The 23,343-nt window shown below is 36.1% G+C and overlaps 1 protein-coding gene across 1 annotated transcript in view; it reads right to left on the reverse strand.

Moving 5' to 3' along the window:
- Window positions 1–23,343, reverse strand: part of CFTR (CF transmembrane conductance regulator) — a 206,379-nt gene that overhangs the window by 121,431 nt on the left and 61,605 nt on the right. The window contains exons 8-11 of the mRNA XM_007450771.1: window positions 19,465–19,711; window positions 17,429–17,521; window positions 10,747–10,929; window positions 5,764–5,955 (exon numbers count right to left, since the gene is read on the reverse strand). Coding sequence (XP_007450833.1) covers window positions 5,764–5,955; window positions 10,747–10,929; window positions 17,429–17,521; window positions 19,465–19,711 — 715 coding nt within the window. The remainder of the gene's footprint in view (window positions 1–5,763; window positions 5,956–10,746; window positions 10,930–17,428; window positions 17,522–19,464; window positions 19,712–23,343) is intronic.

Raw genomic sequence — 23,343 nt, forward strand, 5'->3', positions numbered from 1 at the left:
GTAGTTGCTTCATATTACAATAAATAAATGGGAGTGCTTTCAAACTTAATTACCTATCAGTAGAAAATGACAGGTGGTTCAAGGTACAGTCACTTAGTGTGGTTTATTCTGGTTTAGGGGACATAGTTCAGTGTGTTACAAATATCTGTTTTGGATGTCTGTTATATCTTGGCTACTATTGAATGCAAATGTTAATTTGTGTGGCCCCTTTTTATTTACAGATCTCCCAACTGAACATTCCTGAATTCTCCTACAATGGTGGATTGACCACCCAAAGGTTAAGTCTGTTCAATGCAGGTTAGTTTTGGCCAGATCTGAAGATCCAGGGGTCAAATTCAAATTCAATTAGTCTTGTGGTATCTGCATGATGGAATTTATTTTCCAGAACAGTCGTTAACTCATTTCTTTGCTTACTTCCCTCCCAAGTTTTTCATACTTCTTGCCAGTTTCCCTCCCAAGATTTCTTTCTCTTAGTAATTTCTTGCCAAGTTCCCTCCCAATGTTTTTTTCTTCTAGTGACTAAATATGAAAACTGTCTAGTGGAATAGAAAACACAAACAGATTTTACTTCTTCAGCTTACACAGTAAATATTTTTATTACAATGTGTATGTAATGAATGGCCATGACAAATATTTACCTAATGACGACCATTCTGAGGCTACAGAAGGACTGCAACAGCTTTGTGGAAACCAATTACATATCCTAAGCCTCGGACCTCTTCTCACATCCCCCACCCCACCTCCCACCATGCACTGTTACAAAAGCCAATTACGGCTCCAAACCAGGTCCTTTTACAAGAGAGTGAGTCACTGAAGAAAGACAGTCCAATTACTTGGTACCCAAACACCAGCCTGCCTGGGATCTGTTGCTGTCAGTTGTGAGACAGTGTCATAGGATAAGATATTGGAGAATGGCAAAGGAGCGGTATTCTGGAAAGTTTTAAAAGGCAAGAGGACAGTGAAACCTGTCACTCTTTCAATGACAAAATATGATTATAATCTCCATACGGGATAAGTAAATTAATGGGGGCCCAATTATATTAATTCCTCTTTTTGAGCTAGTAAAATCTTCAGTGCTGGTTACAAAAGTCACAAATAGGAGAATTCTAAGGGTAGTTTGGGAACGTGGAAAGAAAAAATTGGAGGATAAGTTAATGGGCACAAGGATACAAAATGGTATTTTTAAGAATTAACTATTAATTTGTCGAGAAATCCATTCTACTATAATCTAGATCCAAAGTAGGACATATAAGCAAGACATGGAGAAGTTCCTGAAAGAGGAGACCTAAAGGTGAAGAGTCTGAACAGGACTTGCTTACTCGTGTCTGCTTGTTACAATTTATCAGCATAGCACTGTCTCCATGCTCTTCCCTGTGATAAAGTCTTCACTCAATCCCACTGGCTGAATAGTTTTCAACCACAGACTGAAATCAGAAAACTATGTGAACTATGTTGTACATGCTTTTTCCTATCAAAGCAAATTTGTACCTACCTGCCTACTCCTATGACACCAGGCATCATTACACACTCAAGTGCTTTGTAGATATCAAAGTTGAATAAAAACAGAAAAATGAGGAAGAAAATATTCTGCCTCATCTACAGTCCCAAGTCTAGATGTAGTACATTAAGAAACAGATCACCTTCGGCAGTCAAAATGAAAACGTATTGAATCATGAATGTTTGTATTTGGTGATAGGGGCCACAGAGAGAACACACTGAGGGAGTGTTGGGCTGACACCAGCTGTTAACCCTCAAGGATTCTGTAGGTATTTTGTGTTCCTGTGCTCAAAACTCCTCCACCAAATGCTTAAAAAAATAAAACCTTCATTTTGGAAGATTCTCACTGGCCTCTTTCAAAGGCGGGAACAGTTGTTTAACAACAACAAAAATTGGAAACTAAAGTCACTGAAAATAGGGGAAACTTGATTTTGACTATCAGGATAGTCTAGCACTTTTAATTATATTTATTTGTCACTCCCAGCAAAATCTTGCTGTTATATAACTGTCTCCTCAAACTCTGAGACTGTGAGGCTCAGAAAAGAACATTTTCTGAGCAAAATTCTTGCAACTGACATGCCTACTTCCAAATATTTCTGAAACAGTCATCCAACAAGAATTTTTCCTTCTCCCTATCAATGTGCTTGGTGGAGTATCCCAAAATAAAATTTTTAGAATCACTATTCTCAAAGAATTTACCATGTAGTTGGATAGATAAGAGCATACAGGAAACATTCAGTAAAGAGAAGAGAGAATCATATACTAATGTACTCATTGTACTTACTACATTTGCCAGTTTAAAGTACAGGAATTTAGGAGAGGCTGGATGTTTTTGCCTATCATAAGATGACTAGGAAGACCTAAGTCAGTTGCCAAAGTCAGCAGGACAGAAAGGAGCAGGGACTCGGGGACTATTAAAAATAAAAAAAACTAAGTGTTTTATTTGCTATTTTAAGGCAAAGAGGATGAAGAGTGAATTGTACAATAAAAAAACAAAGAACATCATCATTATTAAAACCCATCTAGTGGTGTCCTCCACTGGTACTTTGTTAGCAATACCTGTGATCCCTCTGCTTGATCAGACATCTTAGTCATCTTAAGATCAGACATCTTAACTGACCTCCACATCTAAACCCATAGCATCTCTATCTGTACCTCTTTCCAGTTCCTGTTATGTAAGGAATCCTTAATCCTAAACAAATTTCTCTTCTAATTTCTTGAGGAAAAAAATATTCACTTTTCCCCAAAGGCTCATTTTTCCTGATGCCCTTTCCTAAGGATGCAAATATTGAATAATACACAAATAAGGGATTGCTTATTTTCTCATAATTACTCTGATACTTTGGTCTTTTCTTGTCCATCATTGACACTATCTGGATTACTGAAATAGCTTCCTATTAGTCTTCCTCCTTCTAATCAGAATAGAAAATAGTACTACTACTACTACTACTAATAATAATAATCACTGTTGTATTTATTAAGTACTTTGTGCCAGAAGAATCCACAAAACCCTATAAAATAGGTAATATTATCCTTATATTGCAGAGGATAAAACTCAGTATACAGCAAGGTTAAATAACTTTCTTCAGTAGCCCAGCTCTATTAGGTTTCAAAATCTCTGTTCTTTCTGCCAGTCCACAAAGGTTTGAATCACATCCACCTTAATTCTGCTTCTCATATCACAGCCAAAGAGATATATCTAAATTGCAAACCTGATTACATCACTTCCCTGATTAAAGCTCTCCAAGACCAAATTCCTGAGACTGGTTTTCAAGGCTCCCAAGACATGGCCCTCTGGCTTCATTCCTCTCCATTCACTGTCCCCCAATAATACTCTCGTTCTATCAAGATGTTTGTGGTTCCCTGCGCAAACCAAGTGGTTTCATGTCTGGTTTTTCTGCTCATGCAGTTTCCTCTGTCCAGAATATATTTTCCATTTTTACTTATCCTTCAAGGCGTCTGTTTTTAGAGAAAGCCTCCCTGAGAAGCTCCCTCAACTGGGCTTCTGTAGTGCCTGAGAGTACTCCTAGCCCAACGCTTGCTACATTATATTGACATGGTCTCTTTGCATATGTTTTCTTTGAGTAAAGGAATAATAAAGTTTTCATTTTGTATCCATCCTGCCTCCACCACAGTGAACGGTGTCTGGTAATCACAGAAGTCATGTTGTGGGGTCTGAAAGGGACAGAGAAACTAGAAGCACCTCCCAACCCTGTGGTCATTTCTGGAGCATGGAACCAATATGCCTACACGCCAAACCTTCAGGATCATATGCCAACTGTTTTCTTCCACAGAACACTCCAACTTTTGTTGACTGGGTCATGTAGACCAGCTATAGATGACCACTTTTATAATTTTCTCTTAAAACTGCTTCTGTCAGCATCAAAATTGATATTGATGATTTTTCATGGTTCTCTTCAATTACGCCAAACCTCACCTTGTTTCCACAGTACTCACTAACAAGAACAGGCTCTCAGACACATTTATTTTACGTCATGCTCTCTAGCAGTATTCTCCACCTCCAAAGGAAATAGAAATGAGCTACTGTTTACTGAATGGCTAATTTGTACCAGATGTTGTGTTAGGCACCTTCTATTTATCTCATTTAATTTTCTCAACAATCCAGGGAACATCACTCATCAATCTTCACTTCTTCATATCAACCTAATCTTCTCTACTTTATTGGCAGCTCTAATGTTCTTAATCAAAAAAATTCCTCCAACGCCACAAGTTTCACTCTTGTCACCATTAGAATTCCACAGGGAATCATTCCATCAGAGGACATCAGCCTTGTGCCTCCTCTGGAGATTATTCCTTACATTAGCAGACTCAGCTTCATCCTTTTACTCCTATAGAAATGTCTCTTTTGTTCCTATTAGAGCAACCATTACATTCTTTGTTGATTTTTTTTCCCTACTGGCCCATGAACTTCCACAGTATAGATCTTGCTCTATTCATATTTTCATAAAATACAGCAAGTCTCAATAAATGTTTTCAAAATTAAGACTCCCTATTTTCTTATAGTTTAAAAGTTCATTTAGGCACAGAAAACCATATATTGTATGATTCTAATGATGTGAAATATCTAGAATAGGAATATTTTAAAGACAAAAGTTTGCTTAGGGCTGGGTGGATGAGTTAGGTATGAGAGAATGTAAATTGATTGCTAACCGGATTTCTTTTAGAGGAGTTGAAAATGTGGTGATGGTTCTACAACCTTGAGAATATACTAAAAAAAAAAAAAAAGTATTATACACTTTAAAAATAATTTTAAGGCTGGCCATGGAATCAGAAAATGAAAGGAATAATATGTTTTTATTCTTATCCTCTTTCCTTCATTATTTTAACAGTTTTATCAAGATATAATTCACATACCATCCCATACCACTGCAGTTTCTATCTAATCCACAATTAGCCTTTTTTCTATTTTTCTTGCACTGCATTTTAAGCTTCATTTTATTCCACTGCAATTTTATTCATAAAAGTTGATTTAAAGGAACCTACTAATGTCAAATGCCATTTACCAAGGACAGTGATTTTGAATCAAGATCACTATTCAGGCACTACTGATAAACCTCATAATGTGATATTTCCCTGCTGATAAACCTCATAGTGATATATTCCCTACCATTAACATCAATAAATTATTGAACCCTTTATTATGCAATTTATGTATTGAATAGTACAAGACCCATGTACTGACTTCACTTGGAATGCTTTCTGTATTTCCAGATGATTGGCTCATTCCTCGATATTGTTACGAAGTGATTTGTCGTAATTTTGCCTCTGTTTCAGAGAATTAGTCACTAAAAGTTTTATGGTTACACGTTCAAGGCCAAAGGATGAGATATAATCACAATTTAATCACTGATTCCCTACTGGCGGTCAATGTTTGTTTCATTAGGCTATGGTGTTATTAAAATAATTAAATCCTCTTATGTAATTTTGAAGTACCTTTTAAAAAATATATGCTATATAAATGTCCAAGGAGGACATCTGTCTCACTAATAAGTGTACAAAATTCTTACCATTCATAGAGTTTTTATTGTAACCAAACCAGACCACCATTTAAAAAATAAATCGTAACTTCTTTATGTTTCTGCAAGCTTGTTACAGCAGGGGTCATATATTTTATTAATTAATTTACTCACAGTTTACCCATTGTGGAAATGTGATTAATATATACAGATTGATTAAGTAAAAAGTTAAATATCTAGTTTGAAGGTTTCATATGCATAATCAGATATTTTTCACATACTTACTTACCTCTTCTAGTTGGCATGCTTTGATGACACTCCTATATCTATATTCATCATAGGAAACACCAAAGATGATGTTATCTTTAATGGTGCCAGGCATGATCCAGGAAAACTGAGAGCAGAATGAAATTCTTCCACTGTGCTTAATTTTACCCTCTGAAGGCTCCAGTTCTCCCATAATCAGCATTAGAAGTGAAGTCTGGAAATAATAAACCCATTGTTATTAAGTTAAATCACTTGATCAAATCACTCTCAGGATGCACGTGCCTCCAACTGTCATCCTAAGCAGAAGTAACTATTCTAATTTTTAAAGATTCTATATTAATTTATTAAATTCAAAAAATTTTAAGCACTTCCTGTTCTAGGTATACTGCTATGCACAAAAGATATGAAGAGGAATAAAACAAAGAGGAATAAAAGAGACAATTACAATGGAGTGTGATAAATGCTACAATAGAGGCTCACAGAGATGGGGCACCTAATTCAGATTGTTGGGATGGGTTTGGAAGAGGTCAGGGAAAGATTAGTAACAGCTGACATTTATTGACAGCTCATTTATTTTCTCATATGCCTTGTTCAATCTATCGAATGCTGTTGTACCTTTCTTGGAAACATGTTCAGAATCTGGGGGCTTCTTCCACTACTACCTGGATTAAGCTAATACCATCTCGTGCCAGAATAAATACAATAGCCTTCTAACTTATCTCCTTGCTCTGCCCTTGTCTTCTATAATCTATTCTCAAAGTGGCTCTGTCAAAATGTAAGTCTGATCATGTTACTTTTCTACTGAAAACCTTCCAAAGGTTTCTAATGTCTTCAGAACAAAAGCCTAACTCCTCACAAGGCCCTCTGTCAGTCCCTCAGAGCCTTTTTACAAGGTCCCAAGTAATGGTGTGCCTCCCATTACTTCTCTGACAGCTCTACTCTCCATGGCTCACTGTGCCAACCCCACTGACCTCCTCGCTGTTGTGTGAACTAGACAGACACAGTCCCATTTCACAGGTTTGCTCCACCCGCTACTTGGAAGACTTCCCCAGAGAGCCACATGACCTAATCTCTCACCTCCTTCAAGTTTTTGCTCAAATGTTATCTTTCAATGAGGCCTTCCCTATCTCCACTGCTTAAAACCACACCGCTATCACCAATCTTCCTTTCTGTTTTATCTTCATAGCATTTACTATCATATCACACACACACACACACACACACACACACACACACACACACACACACACACACATATATGTATATCTCCCACTAGAATGTGAGCCTCTTGGGTTGAGGAAGAGGGTATGTTGTTGTGGGTTTTGTTCACTACTATATCCTCAGGGCCTAGAATGGTACCTGGCACAAAGCAGCTACTCAATATAATTGCTAAATGATATTGTATTTTACTCAATAATTTAATGATATGATATATTAAATTAGAAGGGCTCAATAACTTTAAACAGTGAATTACTGGTACATAAATATAGAAACCAATGGAAGAGAATTAAAACTACACAAACAAATCCAAATGCATTAAAGAACTAGTGTTTGATAAAGATGGCATCTAAAATCAGTGGAGAAAAACAGACTATTCAGTATATGGTGCTGAACAACTGAACAGCCAACTGGAGGTCAAACAAAAGAACTGAAGCCATATATCACACCATATGCATGATGAACTCCAAACAGGCCAAAGAATAAGTATAAAAATAAGACCATAAAATACTTGAAGAAAACATTGAAGGATGCCTAAATTAAAAAAAAAAAAGAAAAAATGGAGTAAGAAAGCCTTTCTATGACTCAAAATCCAGAAGCCATAAAAGATAAATTAAATCACGTTAAAAAAAAATCTTGTGCACAGAAAATGAAAGGAAAAAATGTCAAACTGAAGTAAATATTTGCAAGTTATATCACTCAAAGGAATAATTTCCCTCTTAAGTGATCTTAAAATCAAAAGGAAAAATACTAACATCCCATTAGAAAATTGTGCAAAGTATACAGATATTTTACCAAAAATTAAAATAGAAGTGGCCTTTAAACATATGACAAGATACTGTATTTTATTCATAATAAGAGAAGTGCAAATTGAAAAAAACACTGACATATGACTTCACCCAATGAGGCTGGAAATAATTCAAAAATTAGATGCTGTCTGCTGGGGATGCTGTCGGGGAATAAATCTGCAATCTTATATGGACTGTATGGCACGTGAATAAATCGATGCAACCTTCAGGAAGTTTGACAGGTATAAAAATGCTTTACCATTTCTAGGAAGCTACCTTGCAGAAATACTTCTAGACGTGCTAAATTGCATATATGCAAGATTAGTCATAGCGTCATTCTTTGTGTTAGCTAAGCACTGGAAATAACCCAAATGTCAATCGACAGGTGACTCATTACATTACAGACCTCTATCCAAACAATAAAATACTATGCAGCGATATATATAATATATATACATTCAAAAAATTAACAAGGGTAGCTGCCTGGGTTGGGAGAAATGGTGGAAAGTGGAAAATAAGCAGAGGAGAAACAGAAGTGAGAGGGAAAATTTTCAACTTTTTATACATTTTAATTTTCCAGAATTTTAAATTTTTAATTAAATTTTAATAAATAATAATATCACTTAAAATATATTAGGAAGAAAGGAGGGACAAGAGACAGACATCTTTGTGATATCTAGTTCAGTAAATTTTAAAATTCTTATTGTATAGGGAAAAAAATCTGAAATTCCTTATTTCTACATAAAATTCTTCTATATAAAAATTAAAACTAGAAGTGTTATTTTCATATAGAACAGCTTTATAAATCCCAACAATGGAATGGATCTGATTATATATGGATTACATATCTATATATATAATATATAAATATACATATGTGTAGGCATATAATATGTGTATATATACATATATATGCACACAATATACAGGTTAAATATAGGTTTGTATATATTAAATACAAAGGTTAAATATATATTTAACAATATTTATCTATATAAACATATAGATAAATATATAATATTTATCAATATAAACATTTATCAATATTTTGGTATTTTTAGAGATGTGAAGTTAAATGTAAACATCATTTTATATAATATATATATATATATAAAATACCAAATACTGATAAATCTTGGCAGACTTTGTATTTTATTTAAAAAGTAAGCAAAAACAAGCCAACAGCCATTCCACACATCTGATGCTCAGTTATTAGCATAGCAAGCTAAGAGTTCCAGAGCAAGGCCAGCCAGGGCAGAAGACAGAGACTATGTGCTGTCAGGGGTTGTCAGCAAGGCCACAGACCTGCTTCAGTTGTGTAGACAACAGAAGAACTAAAAATCCCCACACCCTGGGGGCGATGCCATAAGCCAGCCTTTAGCTGGGGATACTCAGGAGTGTAGACTCTTACAGCAATACTGCTTAATTAAAATAATTTAAGGACGTTTCATAAATGGAAGATATTGAATGTAGATTAGAACTGCCCCCAAAATTCATTTTCCCAAAGACATTCAATTAAATAAATTTATATCAAGCACCTATTACATGCTAGGTACTATGATAGTCCTTGGAATATAAAAACAAAGAAGACATGGTTCCCCTACAGTCTAGACATTAATAACAAGGGAGAGTGATAAAATTAAACCTGACCTTACTGGGTTTTTTTAAGACACTAAGACATGTGTTTTATTCAAAAATTAAACAGTCCAATAAAAATTAGGTTTTAAAATCTGTAAACTCTTTGACTCTGCAATCCTAGTCTTAGAAACTGATCATTAGAAAATTGTGAAATGCACAAAGATACAGATCAATCGATTTACAAATAATAGAGAATGCCATCACAACATCATTTATACAAAAATAACTTGACAATAATCTGAATATTCAACAAAAACATGTAATGCTATGCAGCCATTGCGAATGACTGTGCTCTGCAGATAAATCTTTGTGATGTGTTTGATTTCTATCTGAGTGAAATTGGTTACAATACAGTATTAGAGAATAATCCTATTTTGGTTTTTATAAACACATATATATAGGAAAATGTCTAGAAGAAAAATATTTCAAAATATTTACCTGATTATCCCTAAGAGGTGAAATTAGGAACAATGTACATTTTTTCCCTGATATTTTTTGTTCTATCTGCATTTTCTTGCTTTTCTACAAAGTTTTAACAACAGTATAAACAACTACCATTTATTAAGCATGTACTTTGTTCCAAGTACTGCATCAAGGGCTTTCTATACATTTCCTTATCTAATCCTTATACCTGACCTTATTGTATTTTATATCTCCGGATTTCCAGAGATATAAAATACAACTAAAATCTCAGAGATAGCTACTTGATCCATAATGTCCTTCTGGACACAAGTATACACATATATATGCTTTTATAAAATGCAGATCATAATGTACATATTATTTTATAACCTGTTGTCTTTCTTCACTTAAGGGTGTTGAGGCTGACCAGCACTGAATAAATTAACATTCTTATGTATTGCCTTCAAAAAACTGTCCCAACTCAATAATTTTTCCTCATAATAAATCATAAGCAAGTCTGAGTCCATTCTCCAAAATTCTAATGTCAACAAAATGGGGACCTTTTACATGCAGTTACTGAAGTAAAATGTAAGCCATGATTTTCCTGGACCAGCTCTGAGAAAATGTCTGGGCCACAGACTGGTAAAAATGGATGCTTCATTTGTTCAATAAAGTTATTGAATGCTCATCCTGTATGTGCATGACGCTGTGCTGAGCAGTGTCCAAAATATAAAGATATAAAAGAAAAAGTCACTGAAAATAATAGGAAGAAATAAAAGGCTAGAGGATGCTATCAGTGGAATAATTTATATTATAAGGAACTCTATATCCAAGTATTCTCCTAATATCAATGTAAGAATTTCTCCAAAACACCTTATTACATTACAGACAAACTAGAAAAAGAAAGGAGAAAATCATGTCAAGTTAAGATCTTCATAATGAGCTATAAATGAGACTACCTTGCCTGCTCCAGTAGATCCAGCGACGGCCAACAACTGTCCTCTTTCTATATTGAAACTGATATCTTTCAGGACAGGAGCACCGAGAAGTGAGAAATTACTGAAGAAGAGGCTGTTATCACCATTGGAAATTTTTCTATTGTTATTATTTTGTTTTGCTTTCTCAAATAATTTCCCAAATCCCTGTAAAAAACCAAACATGTTTTTCAGAGATTTTCAATAGCTATTTGCATTATGTATGATTAGTTTGAAAAGCACATGGCACATGACCCATACCTTACAGCACACAATTGATAGCACATGATTTCTAGAGCACGTGATCCAAAACATCTGAAAATTATAATAATAATTTCAATTTCTCAGATTGTTGCTCACCACCAAATTTAATTAAAGATATCTATCTACATATATAAAGGTATCTATCTATATATATGTGTGCATGTGTATGTAAATATATACACACACATAAATATATATCCTCTCCTATAGGCTGGGTACATAAACATAATTATTTAATCTTCAGCAGAATAACAATATATGAGGTAGATTTTATAATCCTTCTCTTTCAAAGCTGTAGACTGTGACTCAAAGAAGTCAAGCAACTAAAGTCACGTAAGTAGTAGGCCTGAACAGAATTACAACCCAAATCTTCTGCTCTATCATGCTGGTAGTTCCTTCCTCTGAGAAGCTCAAAGCATTTCTTTAATTAGCTATTATTAAGGGTAAATGTGATGATACTGCCATATGATTTGAATGAATTCCATTTTTGTAAGAGTAGCTGGGAGAAGGAGTTCTGTTTTGAAAGTGCCCTGCTTCTATGGGAACATATATATATGTATAACTGACTCACTCTGTTATAAAGCAGAAACTAACACACCATTGTAAAGCAATTATACCCCAATAAAGATGTTAAAAAAAAAAAAAAAGAAAAAAGAAAGTGCCCTGCTTCTATACTGCCCCATGGGAAGCTTTAGGGTAGTGGTCTTCAAACCAAAGTAAACAGCACTACAGATTATCAGGAGGAAGGTAGTACACACAGTTTTAACGGAATGTATTCCCATATCCTCAACATGCAAAAGTACTCTTCCTAAAGTTAATCTGCCTGAGAATTTGCCTGCTGTTTGTCATTTCTCTTTCCCACTTCCTGCTCACAATCGTCCTTCCCTCACTTTACACAGAAGAGGCAGCCTTCTCACCAGCCCTAACTTTAGTTACATTGCATTTTCTGGAGTGTAAAAAGCTCAATAATACAAACAAAGGGACCGTAAGGGAATGATTTTCTCCTGAAAGGTGATCCCATAAAAGCAAAGCCAGAAATACTGAAGGAGGTAACATCTTATTTCACCCAAGTTCCAAACTGATGGCGATCTATGTGTCTTATCATTTCAGAATCAGATTTCAGAAATGAATTGAGAAATAAGATATTTTAATTAACTTATTATTTAATAATTATTTAATTTTAATGAGTTAATAATTTAATACAAATTATTATCTGCATTTTAAAGTCAAGTCACACTTTCCTGACATAAAGCAAGTCACATTTAGCTGATTGGCTTGACAATGAGACCTGACTTCATAAATTCATTTATTTCCCAAGAAATTGCACTGAAACTGCAGCTCCCAAGTTTTGAAAAAAATTATTTAACATATGAAAACAATATACAATAGACAAGAATTACATTCTTTGTCACCACTTAAACCTATGCTGAAAAATTAGTTTTTAAGTTGAAAAGTCAACTTAAAATGTATCAGATATACATAGTTTTTCAGAACTATTATAGGGCATACATATGCAATTAAGCTTAAAGACCACTGCTTGAATTCTTATGATATGGATGGCTAACATCCCTTTCAGTTAACAGATAACTAAAAGCAAAGCTTTTAAGAAGTAAGCAATGAAAAATCTTTAAATGAGACAAAGGCATCTGTTATTCCTTTATTCATTTATTTATCTAATAGACATTTCTTGAGCATCACCTCTGTATTAAAGACCACTTCAGGGACCTCCCTGGTGGTCCAGCGGTTAACACTCCATGCTCCCAATGCAGGGGGCCTGGGTTCGATCCCCGGTCAGGAAATTAGATCCTGCTTGCGGCAATTAAGAGTCCACATGCTGCAACTAAAGATCCCCAAAGATCCCACGTGCTGCAACTAAGAAAGACCCAGCACAACCAAATAAACAAATAAATATTTTTTAAAAAGACTTCAAAAATCCCACATAGGAGAATAACATATGGATAGATATTAATACTGCAATGTGTTTAGTGCTACAACTGAAAATTCACACCAAGTCCTATAGGAGCACATTAGAGAAAGCAACTGACTCAGTCTCGAATTTGATCAAGTAAATGACACAATACTAGGCTATGAAGGATGTAAGTGGTTATTTCACAAGAGCAAGAAATAGTCTAGGTGTTCCAGGAAGAAGGATCTGCATGCACATTTTAGGCTTAAAAGAACAAAATATATCTCAGGAATGGTGAGTGGCTAGGTGAGATATATATGGTAAGATGACAAAGGGTATCCTTGGTAAGGTGGGCAGTGCAGGCTATTAAGGGGCTCATGTGCCATGCTTAGAAATAGGACTTTTATCCAATAAGCCCTTGGACCAATGGAAGGTTGTTTTTTTTCTGTTTTGTTTTTGTTTTTGCGGTACGCGGGCCTCTGACTGTTGTGGCCTCTCCCGTTGTGGAGCACAGGCTCCAGACGCGCAGGCTCAGCGGCCATGGCTCATGGGCCCAGCCGCTCCCCGGCATGTGGGATCTTCCCGGACCGGTGCATGAACCCGTGTCCCCTGCATCGGCAGGCGGACTCTCAACCACTGCGCCACCAGGGAAGCCCTGGAAGGTTGATTTTACTAATAACTTTAATTTCTGAGTACAGAAGTAAAACACTTATTTCAGGAAATTTGGTAAACAGAGGAAAGCAGCAAGAAGAAAAAAAAAAAATCACCTGTAATCCTACCACAGAAAAGAAACCATGTTTAACATTTTAATGATACCCCTCCACTCCTTCACATATATATATATATATAAAATCATATATATGATATTTTACAACATTAAGGAAAAATTATACATAAGGTTTGTGACCTGCTTTTTCTGACTTACAATAAATCATAAATATTTTCACATACCATTAAACATTCTTTTAAATATAATTTTAAGTTGCACGATAGTATCCAAGAGTATGGATAAACTATAAATAGTTCTCTATTTTTGACATTATATGGTTTTCTTTTTAACTTAATAATTCTGTGATGCATGGACTTTGCTATAAATCTTGGAGCAAATCTCTCTTTTTATTTTCAATAAGTATAAATTCCCGAATGTGGGATTTCCAGGGCTAAAGGTATAGCAAAAATTCTAAGTCTTTTGAAAAGTAGTTCCAAATTTTCCTCCATTAAGGTATGAGAGTGCTAGATTTGAGGAACCATTATCAACACTGTTGCTTTCTGGTTTGGGATTTATTTTGTTCTGTTCTGTTTTTTGTGTTTTATAGGTGAAAATGGAATCTCACTATTGATCTTATTTTTATTTGATACCTAATAAAGTTGAACATGTTCCATGTTTACAAGTCCCCTGTGGTTGTCAGAGGAAGGATTATGATATCCTTTGTCTTTACTTCAGTCTCTGTCTCATCTTCTCAACTAGCTGGGTAATAAATCATGACATTCTGAACTTCAGTCTCCTGAGTTGTTGAGGGTTTTAAATGAGGTAATATATATGAAAGTATTTTGTATACAGTAAAGCATTAATCCATTTTTTTAGAGGCAGAGAAACCTAGGCTGACCTTTTGGCTCTCTCCTAACCAGTTGTATAACCTTGTTCTAGTTACTTAAACTCCCTAAAACTCAGCTTCCTAATACATAAATAGAAATTGTACCTACTCAGTTTGTGTGGTGTGAGGGAGGAGTCATATATAACTCATCAGGGACTTGCCTCTTGAGTAACTGGGTGAACGGTGACATTGTCAAATGGGTGGAGAAGACACTGGAAGGAGCAGGTTTATGAAGCTTGGGGAGTGATGAATGTGGGTGCTGGAGGAGCTTGCAGGGAATTTGGAAATAATGTATGAAGTTCAGGAAAGAAAACGGGGCTAGAGATTTGCCTTTGAGAATCATCAGCACATTGATGCCAGGTGAGCCTGAGTCACCCAGAGAGCATGAAATGCCAGAAGGAAGCCTAGGTGCAGACACAGTGGCCCATTACCACTGAAGAGGCAGGCAGGGAAGACTTAGAAGTCATGGTCAGAATATAAGATGACATGGAAAGAGTGGTTCACTAAAGCTAAGTAAGTATTTTTAAAAGAAAAGTTTTAATGTATTGGTAAGGGCAGAATCCAGATTGCAGCAGGGAAAAGTCATAAAAGATAACGAAGTAAGAACAGCTTTGATGGCAAAAGCAAGCAGAATGATAAAGCTTGGAGGATGAGGCTGGGTGGGCAAAAGTCAGAGAAGAAATTTTTTTAACTTGAATATATTTAAATGTGAAAAGGAGTCAGTTGATAAAAAGATGTTAAAACTTGTAGAGAGAGACTAATTGCTGACCCCATGTCCTGAGAAGACAAAGCAAGATGATAACAGTTTAGTCAAAGGCAGGAGGAAGCATACATCTTTCACTTAGATAAGAAAGAGAAGAAAAAAATAATCCCAAGGGTAAAGAAAGAAGTTATAAGTATTCATACATGATGCTGCATATTTTATAGCATCTATATATTTTCTCTATACCTTACAGAAGTCAAGGCCATCTGCTGGGGGTGAGCAGAACCTGGGAGAGATTGGGAATTTCAGGAAAGTGGTAAAAATCTGGAAAAGCTTTTAGAGAAATGGTAAAGAAAATTAACTAAATACAAATGAAGAGATTTCCCAAGAAAGTTTATAGGCCCATTTGAAGTTGAAACAATAACTGTATAAAACTTATAACTGACTATTTTCCCAGATAGCACCTCCTTTGTCAAAGATATCAAGCAAATGTTTTGTAGCAAAAGATTCAGTGAAAGGAAAAGGGGATTGAGGGTGCTGCTGGGAGAACTGAAGTGACTGGTGTTGTCATTGGTGGAGGTTAAATCAGGAGTAGTCCAAAAGGGAGAACTAAGGAGCCTAGAAATCTTCATGAAATTGGAAGGCAGTAAAGGTGGGATGAAGAGACTGAGGGAGCTAAGGTTAGGAAATTCTGAACTAAGAAAGGATTCCAGGGTGCGACATTTCCGAAGTGAAGTAAGTCTAGGTGCTCACCAAGCTCAGCATGTGACCATGAAAGGAAGCTTCTGAACTAACTGTAAAATTAAGTTCTGAGGACAGTACTGGCAGGATTTCTCATGCGGGTGCTGAAGAGTCTCAGACATGATGGCAGAGATTTAACAAAGCACCACTATCCCAGGTAAATATCATCAAGGAGTGTCCAGAGTTTGACAGCTGACAGAGTCTGGAGGATGAGGATACAGCCAGATGGAAGGTTCACTGAAAGAGCTGTAGACGGTGACATTTGGGTCCAAAACCTGACTTCAGCCCTTGCCTGTTCTGTGAGCTGAGTCAGGTTCTGTAACCTTCCTAAGCCTCCATTCCCTTATCAGCAAAATGGAAACATTAAGATTTCACCATAGGAATGTTATGAGAAATAAGACAAAACATATAAAGTGCTTATCTAGTACCTGGCAGATTGTAAGGGCCAGGTATAGGTATATTTTATTAGATGAAAGCAGAGTGAAATGGAGATTAGAAAAACAACTGTCTGTAAGTACTGTCAAACTTCTTATTTTTCTTCATGCCTAGAAAGGCATTTGAAATTCCTAAAATCAACCTGATCCACACACCTCTCCACAATTTTTCTGGGCAGATAAAGAATTATTCTCTTACCTGTGTCTAAAAAAATGAAGTATAGTAAACCTCTTGGGGTCAAGTTACTTATGTAAATAAAACCAATTTAAGATATTGTGAAATATGTAGAAGTGGGACATTGGTTTCATAACTCCTGTGTTTACTCAACATAAAAAAATGATAAGGAAAGAGGAACTCAACAGGTATTTTCAATAATCAAATATTACTTCTTTAGAAGCTGAAAAATCATTGATAATATTTTTTCTGACCATGACAAATATGAGAGAATTTTTAGTAGTGAATTAAAATAAGTAAAAATAGTAGAAAACAATACATTGGTCTATTTCTCATACATCTTTATGGTGACTGGTGTATGTAAATTGCATTGGATTGGAACTTGAGATCAGAGAGGGTAGCATTTAGTGAGGAACTATTATGTGCATGGTACTATGCTGAATACTTTCCATAAGTTATCTCAGTCAATCCTTACAACAAACTTGCAAGGTATATATTAATATTCCCATTTTATAGATGAAGAACGAGAGGCTCCACAGAGTTCAGTAACTTGGTCTAGATTACACAGATAGTAAATGGCAGAACCAGGATTCAAACCCAGCTCTATCTGGCTCCAAAACCTGTGAGCTTTGTATTACTTCCTAATTTGTTATGTGAAACAAATTATATGACTTAGAAAAAAATAACGAGGCTTGTCTATCGTATTTAATATTCCTGGGCCTCTACCTCTTAGTCTATAAAATAAGTTCTATCATCATGCTAACTTTATTGCCCATTCGGATGAAAACCAGAACCACAAACAAGCAAAGCTTAAATATTTAGAACAAACAAAAACAAAAAATATCTGACCTCCTCCCAGAAGGCTGTTACATTCTCCATCACTACTTCTGTAGTTGTTAAGTTATATTCCAGTGTCTTATATTCTTGCTTTTGTAAGAAATCCTGTTTCCAAAAGACAGCAAAAACATATTGCAGATCCAGGATACCATTAATACATTATTACATCTATTTTACACTCTAATAGTGATGCATTCTGTACTTGGATTTTATGAATTATATTAGAAATTGTTTCTTAATAAAATAATTTTATAAGTGTTCTAAAGTTAATTTGCCAAGTACTAGAATTAATCATTTTGAAATGTAATATTTTATAAAACTGTTTTTATACATTAGATTTTTAACATACCACTGATTCATCCTTGTACTATTACATGTTAACCTTAGTGATGAATTTATAAAGCACACCTGAATTACCCACCAACTGCCTCAATTCAACATTAAGAGGGAGAAAACTATTATCTTCATCTTTACAGCACCCTCCTTATTAGAGGCATCATTAGCATCACTTCTCTGGGTTAAGTAAAGGTGTGAAGATCTGATATAACTGATTTTAGGGCATCAAACCTTGATTCTAAAAGAAGGGCTCTATTAGCGACTCAGAATCACAGTGCTCCTAGAGATGGTGGGAGCACAAGGAAGAATTAGGTTTATGCATCCTGAAGCCTTCTTCATAGGAGGTAGTTTTAAAAGTCTGGTCCTTGCTAACTTTTTCCCTTCTCGCCTCTTCAATTCACTCACTGTCTCTATTTTGGTTCCCCTCTTTTTCTCCCAGTTTTGTTTTTAAGATCTGTTTCTCTGTCTGTATTCCTGTTTAGTGAATCTGTTTCTCTGATGCATTCTCTTTGGGTCTCTATGTCTGTTTCTCTCTCTCTCTCTTTGTCTCCCCACCACCTCCCACATGGCTGTGATGGACTAACAGAAGAAATAAGACTAGTCCAAGAGCTGCCATCCACCAATCTGAGCTACATCCACCAATTTGTCTAAATGGCAGATCTCAAACTCACATATTTTCAAGATGATAAAACTAAGGAAGGTGGCTAAGTAGAGACTGTGATGAACTGGAGAGGGCAGACCCTCTCTGAGGGGGGGAGCTGCCACAGCTTGTGAGGGAAGAGGACCCAGTTTACGGTATACTTCAAATTTTCAAAAGAGGCTGAAGACATGATTTGCTGTATATGTGACAGCACACAATTTTTAAATGCTGCCAACTAATTCAAATGCGTTGTTTTAGGGGTTTTGTTTTGTTTTGTTTTTTAATGTAAAGGTCAAATAAAACAGGTCAAGGGCCAAAATTAAGTCCATGGGCCACCATTTGCAAACTCTGGCCTAGGCTAAATAATGGCAGAACTACCTAAAAGTGGCTCACCCTTCACCCTCATTTTTAAAATTTATGTCACAATGATTTATTTTCTGGGTTAAATATTTAAATGGATATCAAACAAGTATAATAAAACATTTTGAATTGTATATTAATTATAAAAATTAAAACCACACCCAAGGTTATGGTGCTGATTCTGTTAGCTTTGCATTAATTGAGTCTCATTACCTGAGGACTTTAGAACCTCCCTTCAAAATTACCAGGTACATCACCTTGCTGATATTTTAAGGTAATTAATGTGTCATAAAATGCCACTGTTATACATCACACAGTCCAGAAAAACACTTGGAAAAGTTTAAGGTGAACATTCCTAGTGTTAGCTGGAAAATCTTATAACTTCCAGATGAATCTGCCACCATCATTTTGCACATTTGCCAAGTTCATTAGAACTGCTCTACTGATTGATTACTTGAATAAAAATCTCCAGAATACAGAAACAATATTTTCTTCAATTTCTCTGACTTAAGAGAATTTCACAGGCCTTCATTTTATTTCACTAGGCTTTCATTACAAGGGGTCATTAGACCACATACAGACATCAAGAGAGGAAATACTGTGCATCAAACAGGCCCAAGGCCAAGAATACCTCTCCAGAGAGTTTGCTCATGAGAAAAGTTCTAAACTGTTCTAAATTCATTGTGTATGATGCCCCATTTTGGTACATTACCTGTATTTTGTTTATTGCTCCAAGAGAATCATACCAAGTTTGTACAGCCCAGGGGAATTGCCGAGTGACTGCCATGCGTAGAACGATGCAGAATGAGATGGTTGTGAATATTTTTCGAAGGCCGATTCCTTTAAGCAGTGCATAAGGAAGCACAGATAAAAACACTACAAAGAACCCTGAGAAGAAGAAGGCTGAGCTATTGAGGTATCTCACATAGGCTGCCTTCCGGGTCAGTTTCAGTTCTGTTCTATAAAAAAATAAATAAGATTTGGGATGCTTATTTACTTTTCAAATATCAGGCATCTTGGAATTAAAAATCTGAACATAGACTCTCAAATCTTTCTGTGTACTGATCCTCATTCTACCCTGCATGAGCTGTGTGACCTTGTGCAAGTTATTTAACCTCTCTGGGCCTCAGTTACCTTATCTGAAAGGGAGATGGATCATCATGAATGTACCAGTGTCTTGCATATAATACCTGTAAATATTATTTAAAAATTACAATAATCTTAATAATTATTACTATAATTATATTATTTTTATATCTTTATTCACTTCTTTATTAATTTTTAAGATTAATGACACTGATAATTTTTTGTTTGTTGGTTGGTTGGTGTTTTAAGTAATTAAGTGTGGATATGAGAATAACAACTTATAAAGGAAAAAGACAATTCTGGGATTCCCTAATGGATTGTTAACATTTTAGAAGTTCTAGCTTGGCTTTGGGGAACCTTGAAAATAACATATAAGCCATAGAGGAGTGGTTCTCAAGCCTTAGCATGAGTAATCACCTGAGAAACCTGTTAAAATGCAGAGTTTCAGGCCCACCACTCAGAGATACTGACTGAGTCTGCAGTAGGCCTCCAGAATCTGCATTTCAAAAAGGAACCCAAATGGGGCTTCCCTGATGGCACAGTAGTTAAGAATCTGCCTGCCAATGCAGGGGACACGGGTTCGAGCCCTGGTCTGGGAAGATCCCACGTGACGCGGAGCAACTAAGCCTGTGCACCACAACTACTGAGCCTGCGCTCTAGAGCCTGCAAGCCACAACTACTGAGCCCGTGTGCCACAACTACTGAAGCCCATGTGCCTAGAGCCCATGCTCAACAAAAGAAGCCACCGCAATGAGAAGCCTGCGCACTGCAAGAGAGTAGTAGCCCCTGCTCGCCAAAACCAGAGAAAAGCCCACGCTCAGCAACAAAGGTCCAACACAGCCAAAAATAAATAAATAAATAAATAATTTTTAAAAAAGAACCCAAATGATTCTGTTACAGGTAATTCTTGAAAAATTATAAGTGAGTAGATGCTGCATCCTCCCTGTCTCTCTCCTTTCAGTATAATTATTTGCAATCATACTTCTGATCCTTTAGTCTGAACTACAAATGTGAACGATTTTTTTTTTAACACACACAGAAGAGGTTTAAATGCACCAAAAAGCAGACAACAGGGAGTGCAGAGGCTGGCGAGAAGAGAAGACCATGCTGCCTTCAACCTCCGTCTTACTCTTCCAGGACCATCAAAACTAGAGTCACTTGTGATCCTCCTATTCAGCTCTTGCAAGGGTAAGAGCAAAGATAAAACAGACAAGTAGAGAGTGCTGGTGGGAAGGAGCAATAGCTGCGCCCGGCATTTAGTTCCACATGCTTGTACAACTCAGAAAAGTTCTCATTCTCAAGGTGTAGAATTCAGAGGAAATCTTTTTTTTTAAGTGTGAAAAAAATGTAATCCTGAGCACTCTGATGAAAACGAAGTTCAATGTTCCCAATCTACACTGTGACTCCCAGTCTAATGCGGTCTAGCCTACCTATTTTAATTATTTGGTATTGAAAGCAGATTATGATTTGGGAATCTCACTGGGGTGTGACTCTCAGCTCTCCTGGTTATAGCTATGCCATCTTAAGCAAGTTTCTCTTCCCTCTGATCCTACAGAATCCACATCTACAGCAGAGAAACATAATATCTCCCTAGTGGAGTTGCTGCCAAGATAAATGACAGCACAACAAAGGGCCTTGCACTTAGAATCTACATGTGTGTCGCTAATCTTCAACAGAAATAAGAATACTATTGGCTAGGCTTATATGTTTTTGATGCTAGAAAATACTGTTTACAAAAATGTTAATAAATTTGTCAAAATTGTTGTGTATTATAAACAGTTGAGGAAAATGAAAGAAGTGGTACTATAAGAATAATGAACTCAGAAACATCTACAAGAGAAGGAGTACTTCCCAGAACTTCTGCTACCAGTGTCCTTGTGCTCACAGTGAGACACAGCCACCCCCCACCTCTGCAGGAGACCCTACAACACTAGCAGAAACTGCAACTCAGCAAGCAATCTGCTGCCAACAATCAAATCAATTTTATGATATTTAAAACTTTTACTGAGAGGGCCGACAGCAGAAGCAAGAAGAAATACAATCCTGTAGCCTGTGGAACAAAAACCACATTCATAGAAAGCTACAAAAGATGAAAAGGCAGAGGGCTATGTACCAGATGAAGGAACAAGGTAAAACCGCAGAAAAACAACTAAATGAAGTGGAGATAGGCAACCTTCCAGAAAAAGAATTCAGAATAATGATAGTGAAGATGATCCAGGACCTCAGAGAAAGAATGGAGGCAAAGATCGAGAAGATGTAAGAAATGCTTAAAAAACAACTAGAAGAATTAAAGACCAAACAAACAGAGATGAACAATACAATAACTGAAATGAAAACTACACTAGAAGGAATCAATAGCAGAATAACTGAGGCAGAAGAACGGATAAGTGACGTGGAAGACAGAATGGTGGAATTCACTGCTGCGGAGCAGAATAAAGAAAAAGAATGAAAAGAAATGAAGACAGCCTAAGAGACCTCTGGGACAACATTAAACACAACACATTCGCATTATAGGGGTCCCAGAAGGAGAAGAGAGAGAGAAAGGACCAGAGAAAATATTTGAAGAGATTATAGGCGAAAACTTCCCTAACATGGGAAAGGAAAGAGCCATCCAAGTCCAGAAAGCACAGAGAGTCCCATACAGCATAAAACCAAGGAGAAACACACCGAGACACATAGTAATCAAATTGGCAAAAATTAAAGACAAAGAAAAATTATTGAAAGCAGCAAGGGAAAAATGACAAATAACATACAAGGGAACTCCCATAAGGTTAACAGCTGATTTCTCAGCAAAAACTCTACAAGCCAGAAGGAACTGGCATGACATACTTTAAGTGATGAAAGGGAAGAATCTACAGTGAAGATTACTCTACCCGGCAAGGATCTCATTCAGATTCGATGGAGAAATCAAAAGCTTAACAGACAAGCAAAAGCTAAGAGAATTCAGCACCACCAAACCAGCTCTACAACAAATGCTAAAGGAACTTCTCTAAGTGGGAAACACAAGAGAAGAAAAGGACATATAAAAACAAACTCAAAACAATTAAGAAAATGGTCATAGGAACATACATATTGATAATTACCTGAAACATGAATGGATTAAATGCTCCAACCAAAAGACACAGGCTCACTGAATGGATACAAAAGTAAGACCCATATATATGCTGTCTACAAGAGACCCACTTCAGACCTAGGGACACATACAGACCGAAAGTGAGGGGATGGAAAAAGATATACCATGCAAATGGAAATCAAAAGAAAGCTGAAGTAGAAATCTTCATATGAGATAACATAGACTTTAAAATAAAGAATGTTACAAGAGACAAGGAAGGACACTACATAATGATCAAGGGATCAAACCAAGAAGAAGATATAACAATTGTAAATATTTATGCACCCAACATAGGAGCACCTCAATACATAAGGCAACTACTAACAGCTATAAAAGAGGAAGTCAACAGTAACACAAAAATAGTGGGGGACTTTAATACCTCACTTACACCAA

This window comes from Lipotes vexillifer, unplaced genomic scaffold, assembly GCF_000442215.2.
Source record: "Lipotes vexillifer unplaced genomic scaffold, Lipotes_vexillifer_v1.1 scaffold314, whole genome shotgun sequence".
Classification (NCBI taxonomy): Eukaryota; Metazoa; Chordata; class Mammalia; order Artiodactyla; family Lipotidae; genus Lipotes; species Lipotes vexillifer.